This window comes from Palaemon carinicauda, chromosome 6 (assembly GCF_036898095.1).
Source record: "Palaemon carinicauda isolate YSFRI2023 chromosome 6, ASM3689809v2, whole genome shotgun sequence".
NCBI classification, from domain to species: Eukaryota; Metazoa; Arthropoda; class Malacostraca; order Decapoda; family Palaemonidae; genus Palaemon; species Palaemon carinicauda.
Window position 1 is genome coordinate 25,310,033 of NC_090730.1, and position 7,500 is coordinate 25,317,532.

The following is a 7,500-nucleotide window of genomic DNA, read 5'->3' on the forward strand; positions in this document are numbered from 1 at the left end:
TCTCTCTCTCTCTCTCTCTCTCTCTCTCTCTCTCTCTCGCTTCAGCATCAAATTTATGGATAATTATTCTCTTTTTTCCTGCCATAGAAACTTGCGGTACTGTGAACCGTGTGACCCGCATCGTGGGAGGAATAGAAACTGAGGTGAACGAGTATCCCTGGCAAGTAGCCATCGTCTACGCCGGATCCAACAGTGTCTTCTGCGGTGGTTCTTTGCTCAACGATTTACTTGTCGTAACGGCAGCGCACTGCGTCAAAGCGTAAGGACCTTTTAGTTTCCAAAAAATAGAAGACTAATGGAGAGAAAACTCATTTACATACTTAGAAGGGTTTGAACTGGAGCTTTTGAATGTAAGATTATCAATATCACTTTAAAAAAAAAAGGTCCATATACTTTTGAGTTAGTTTTTTTTTTTTTTGGAATTTATCAATACTTTTCGTAAGTGATTCTCGCTTAAGATGTTAGACGGGTGATAAATCTCTTAAGCTCTGCAAGTTGACAATTAGAATAGAAGTTTTAAAATTATGATATGTTCAAGGTAATACAATTTAAGGTTATGTTTTAGACTTTGAAATGCAACACTGCCCCTCATAAAATTCATTCTTAAATCCAAAAACGAACATTGCATACATCATAAAATAGCTCGAGCTTGCTAGCTAACAAGAGGAAGTGTTGCATCACCATTTTACCATTTTCATCGTCGGTTTTTGTCAAAAAAAAAGACATTGTTATTCCACTTATTATTAAATTAGTACCTGACTTTTATTTAAATGCTTAGGGAAATGTCTTGTCCTTCAGATGTCCTATTTAAACCAACAGGAAGTTTTCAATTGTTATGAACTTGAGCACTGTAATGGCTTACATTTGAAATATCCTTCTAATTTTCCATTTATCTAATCAATGTTTCTGCTTAAATGAGTAAAACTTTAGAACATACATTTTTTACTTTAGATAAGGAAATGTAACGGAAGAAAGTTGACTGACCCTACTTTTGGGTGTGCCCTCTGTTCTTGAAAGCAAATCACCTTTTGTGAAATTCAGATATTCTTCGATTTTAGGAAAGAATCAATTATGTACAAATATTCAGAAAAGGAATACAGTTTAAGGGCCGATTCGTATGAAAAGAGAAATGATTGATAACTCCGTTTTGACAATATTACATTATTGTTGAGACTTGTGTTTCCAGTGCACTTATTAATGGTAAGTCTCAAATTATGTTAATGATTTTTTTTAGGACACTCCAAAATCAAACCATTTATTCTCTAGTCTTGGTGAGTGCCATAGCCTCTGTACCAAGTCCTTCCACTCTCTTGGGTTATAGTTTTCTTGCTTGAGGGTACACTCGGGCACACTATTGTATGTTATTTCTCTTCCTCTTCTTTTGTTAAAGTTTTTATAGTTTATATAAGAAATTTTTATTTTAGTGTTGTTACTCTTCCTGAAATATTCTATTTTTTCATGTTTCCTTTCCTTACTGGACTATTTTCCCTGCTGGAGCCCCTGGGCTTATAGCATTCTGCTTTTCTAACTTGGGTTGTAGCTTAGCAAGTAATAATAATATTAATAATAATAATAATATCAACAACAACAACAACAAAAATAATAATAATAATAATAATAATAATAATAATAATAATAATAATAATAATAATAATAATAATAATGATAATGATAATATATTTCATTCACTCGTTAGGATGGAGGATTACGATATAGCTGCGGATGTTCTTCTTGGAGCTCATGACGTAGAAAACCCAACAGCGATTCAGCAGAGGATTGGCGTCAGCGCTAGAGCTTATCACGGCCAATACGACGAATCAACATTGGACAATGACGTTGGGATCCTTTTGCTTTCTGCCCCTGCTACTCTCAGTGACAGAGTGAAGCCTGTGTGCTTGCCCAGAGCTGCCAATGACTACAGTGGTTACGAAGCTGTAACTTCAGGCTGGGGAACTCTGAGTGAAGGTACAAAATTCACCTTTTGTATTATAGGCTTCATCCTTATGTCAAGTACTGATGATAACACAAGTTGTCTATTAGCTGACTTATATTTCTCTTGCATCATCTTTTATGGATACTTAATATCAATCATCATCATCATCATCATCATAATCATGTCCTCATACGCCTATTGACGCAAAGGACCTTAATTATATTTCACCAGTCATCTCATTCCTGAGCTTTTAAATCAGTACTTCTCCCATCATTCTCTCCTACTTCAAGCTTCATAGCCCTCAGTCTTATAGGTCTGGGTCTTCCAACTCTTCTAGTGCCTTGTGGAACCCAGTTGAAAGTTTGGTGAACTAATCTCTCTTCCTTTTTAGCATGCCCAAACAATCTGCATCTGCCTCTCACCATGATCTCATCCACATATGACACTTACTTCTATTTTACTAATAGGAAATCAAAATTTATTGTTTTTTTTTTTTTTTTCTGGTTACTTGATTTAAAGTAATAGTTTTGGCATCAGTTAAGTCTCATATCTTATTCCTTATAGTTTATGTAATGTTTAACAAATCTTTCATTAGTTTATTTTTGATCTATCGATAGAGGTTATTATGATTTCTAATAAAATTAAATGAACATATCTCAAATTCATAGCCATAAAATACCTGTGGAGCTTTTGAAGAAAAACAGAAATTTAGGAAAACATTTACATAATAAAATCCGTGTTTCTATTTAGGAATCATAGTTTAACTTGTTTCAAAGTTAACAAAACTCTAAAAAGAATACCGTTCTGCCTGAATTGTGGTTATTTGAGAGGTAGGAATTAAGAACACATATTTCACCCTTTTCCAGATTATTGAAAGTATTTAAGATCGTCTTTCATCTAGATGTGCAAGTATCAATCTTAGATTAGTGGAAAATTTCGTGTAATGATTTTAAAGCTAATTTCATAGAAAACCGTGCATTTTAAAGAGCCCCTTCCCGGGTAAGCTATAATTTTGAAGTTTAATACAGGATGGTTGAGTGAGCATCTCTCTCTCTCTCTCTCTCTCTCTCTCTCTCTCTCTCTCTCTCTCTCTCTCTCTCTCTCTCTCTCTCTCTCTCTCACACTGAAATTATTATTTAGAAATAGAAATAATTAATGCATACTGATAAAACCTTAATTCATCACATTGGTAGGAAACTAAAAGCCTCCCTTGCTATAAATGCAACAATAACATTATATTTGTTTTACACAGTTTGTAAAACAATACCTGTAGATTTTCCGCTTTTATGGTTGGCGCTTAAACTAATGTTTACTGGAAGACTCGGTTATTTAACAAACTACACAGTCTGTTAAACGAAAGGGAATGATTGCTCGGTAACTAAAGGGCGGCAGATTCTAAAATATGGTTTCTTAGGGACTGATAAAATGGGATTTAATAAAGGCTAAGAATTTGTAGATATAGTTCATGAAAATACACCATCGCATACTAAATGGGAGTAGAGCTCAGATCAAAACAAAGCATTAAGTCAAGTGATTTTCTAGAGTAGTGCAGCTCATGAAAAAATTAATCTAAGTTTTCGGAATTTTATCTATTTTTATTAATAAAAGTTTTCCTTCGGTATGTTGATCAGAAATCATCGGAGTTTTATCTTTAGTTGCTGATTTTCTTTTATTCAATGTGAGCTTTGAATGACATATTCTGAATATTACTTATGCTAGGAAGAAATGTTTAAAGTGATTAGAAAGTTAAACGATAGGTTATCTCTTTCCTTTTAAATCAAATCAGGAACACTTGGCAAGAACATTAAACTACATAGAAAAAAAATCACCAGCAACTTAGAGCTAACGAGTATAGATAGATTGTGGGTAATGTAATATGTTATCTGAAATACATTTATTTAAATTCATCATTCTAAATTCACATAGTATGAATTGAAGCCTGACTTTGTATATAGCACTGAAGGTTCCGAGTCCTAGCTACGGAAGTATTTCCATTTTGAATCCTGGAATATATTTTCCTTTGGATGAAGCGAAATATATATTTATAAAACGCAAAAAATTAAAAGTCTTTTCATATCATGAAAAAATTCGTCACAGCGGGAAATCGGGAACAAAACTAGAAAATCGTAATTGGTTTGATTTCCTTATTTTGTCATTGAGAAAAAATATTACAGATAGCTTATTTCTTTCATTTAGAATAATATTTATCAATAATGAAAATAACGAATTTAATGAACTAAACAAATAATATAGAAAGTATTCTAATGATGTTATTTTATTAATCCGTATTCCAAAACAGGTGGTTCCCAACCAAATATTTTGAATGAAGTAGATGTACCAATAGTGACCAACGAAGCCTGCAATGGATATTATAATGGAGAAGTCACGAGCAACATGATGTGTGCAGGATACGAAGAGGGAGGCAAAGACGCCTGCCAGGTTAGTTAGGTTTCTCTGGAAAGTATTGATAATCTACTTCTATTGATTTTGTGGCAGGCTAATCCAGATGATCTGGACATGACTGGTTTATTCAAAGGAGATAACAAGCTTGTATACACACGGTTGAGGATAACGATGACATAAAAATGTAACATGAAACATACAATGTCAAGCTTAAACAGGTATTTTTATTATCAGTAAGAGAGAGAGAGAGAGAGAGAGAGAGAGAGAGAGAGAGAGAGAGAGAGAGAGAGAGAGAGAGAGAGAGAGAGAGAGAGAGAGGCGTATATGTAATACTCGTATATTACATAGCTCCCCAGTAGAAAAGCCATACATCTGAAATAGGGAACCCTGCCCTAGAGATGCGAACTGTAGGCGGATCATCTTGCAGATATGCAGCTTTTAGGCGAACAATAGAGACCCAGTCTTCTTTGCCACAAATTACATTTAAGAACGCTCTCCATTTGCAACAGATAACAAGGAAAAGGCCCATGTAAGGGGGAGTTAGCGGTTTCTGGCAAGTGTCGGTGTGCACAAAGCCATGTGTTAGGATACTTAAAGCTTGTGGTATGTGTTGCTTCACATGAGGCTTGTAAGTCTGGAGTCAGGGAATAAATTTCGCCACAAATTGACGTTGGCGCTAGAGATTGTCTGAGGAGGTTGCAGACAGAAAAACATCAGTAGGGACAACTAACCATACACCATATCTGCTGCTGACACATCCAGGGCTCCTCTAGGAATGGTCCTTAATCCAAGGAGGACCAAGGGGACTGTGTACACCAGCTGGAGTCATTGCGGCGGAATACCAAAGCTGCTTTGAATGTATTATGGAAGCGTTCAACCATTCCGTTGGTTGGGAGGATGTAGGCATTTGTCTGATGTAGGGTGATCCCCAGGAGATTTACTAATGATGTTCACAGTTCAGAGGTGAAAGTGCTACCCCTATCAAAAGTAATATGTTCAGGGATACTAAATCTTGCTATTCACTCTGAGAGTAAGGTGGACCTACATGATGCAGATATTGCAGTTTGCATGGGGATGGGTTCAGGCCAACGAGTGGCGTGGTCAATGATGTTGAACAGGTAACAGTGTCCTTGTGATGTGTATGGGGGGCCTACTACGTAAATATAAATGTGGGCAAAACGACAGTGAGATTGAGGAAAGGGGGCCACTCCTTAATCTGTGTCTATGCACTTTTGAAGTTTGGCATGACGTACAGGAAATATCCCAATAATTAGCATCCTTGGTAATACCGTGCTAAATGAACTCCGTCTTCAGTAGCAGTGCAGTATATTGGTTCGAGCGATGTGAGATGCCATGGACTACATCAAAGACCTTTTGGCGCATTAGGGCAGGTATCCACGGCCGTGGCCGAACAGGACTGATGTCACAGTAGAGGGTGGCATTGGAGTCGTTGAGGGCGATGTCTTCCCAACGGAGGGATGTGCAGGATGTCTTGCAGGCTTGGTACTCTTGGTCTTTGTATTGGGCTTCTACCAAGGCATTGTAATCCTATCCCAGGTGAATGGGTGTTAATGTGTTTCTTGACATGGCATTTTCCCAGGGACGTGTTGAACGGTGCGGCTCAATTCGTCCACGGTGCAGAGATGATGTTCACTGTTGAGTGAAGGCGTGCACCAGGGTCATATGGTCCATGTGAAAGATGAAGGACATACTTTCTAAGAAGTAACAAAAGTGACGGACAACCAAACTCACCGCCAGCAATTTATGGTTGAAGGTAGAGTAGTCGGATTCTGCCCTGGACAGTTATCTACTAAAGAGGGACAAAGGGCTGGGCGAGCTGTTGACCAACTGCTTGAGCACTGCACCAATATTGATGTCCCTGGCATTGGTAGAGTGGAGAGGTGCATGTGGCAAGGAAAACGTGAGAGCAGCAGAGGCATCAGTTGGTATGGCTTTCTTGGCGTTGCAGCAGGCTGCTTCTTGAAGGGCACCTCACTTTCGGTTTTTTGGCTTACCCTTAACAGAGGCATAGAGGGAGGCAAGAGTAGCAGTAAGGGTTGGCAAGAATAGATGATAATAGTTTATCATACCCAAGAATTCTTGCAGCACTTTTATGGTCGAGGTCGTGGGAGAGTTCTCAACAGTTGATACCTTCTTAGGGAGGGGTTGGATGACTTTAGGAGTGATGCAATGCCCTTTAAATGATATATCGCAGGTGCCAAAGGTAAGTTTATCGTATCTGACTAAAAGGCCAATCTGTCCTAGGCGGTCGAGAACGATGCGTAGGTGATGAAGGTGTTCCTCTGTAGAGGAAGAGAACACTAGTATGTCATCCACGTAAAATATGCAGAAGGGGAGGTCCCCTATGATGCCCCTCATGAGGTGTTGAAAAGTGGTCCTCAGAATTACGAAGAACAAAGCAAGATTAATTGAATGTGTATGTGCCGAAGAGTGTGATGATGGTGGTCTTAGGGATGTGTTCCGGGTTCATCGGCACCCGATAATACCCCTTCAGGAGATCGAGAGTGATGAGCACCTTTGCTTTGTGCAAGTAGGAGGTGATGTTGGTGATGTTGGGAAAGAGGTGGTGATTTGGTTCTGTCTGTATGTTCAGACATCTGTAATCCCCGCAAGGGTACAAGGAACTATCCTTCTTCAGGACAATGGGTAGGGGTGATGACCATGGGTTTGAGGTCTTTTGGCAAAGGCCAATTTCTTCAATTTTGGCTAACGTTCGTTTTGCCGTGGACAAAAGATCTGGGCCCAGATGCCTGAATCTGTCACGGGGAGGGCACGACTATCCTAAAGAGAAAAAAAAGAGCAATTGCATTATAGTGTATGATCGTGTATGAAATACCCGTGCATTACAGTTTTATATTCACTGTAGTTATCGGTTGCTAAATATTTAAAATACATTCCACCCTATTTTTCTCTTCTTTTCTTACTATAATTACCAATCACTAAGATAAGCTTCCACTTGAGTTAAATTCCAATAAATCTGAGATGCACTGGAACATAGATACTGTACGCTTTTGTTCTTTTATTTTTCAGTGAAAGCAAACGTGAACATTAGGCAAAGTACAGATAACAATGCATTAACTAACGAAATTCTTACTTTTATTAATGTACAATTAGTTATTCATTTTGAACTACAACAATATATT

The 7,500-nt window shown here is 37.8% G+C and overlaps 1 protein-coding gene across 1 annotated transcript in view; it reads left to right on the forward strand.

The window, feature by feature from the left end:
- The window catches only part of LOC137642520 (transmembrane protease serine 9-like), a 20,132-nt gene that overhangs the window by 6,826 nt on the left and 5,806 nt on the right, over positions 1–7,500 (forward strand). The window contains exons 8-10 of the mRNA XM_068375150.1: positions 88–259; positions 1,697–1,965; positions 4,233–4,372. Coding sequence (XP_068231251.1) covers positions 88–259; positions 1,697–1,965; positions 4,233–4,372 — 581 coding nt within the window. The remainder of the gene's footprint in view (positions 1–87; positions 260–1,696; positions 1,966–4,232; positions 4,373–7,500) is intronic.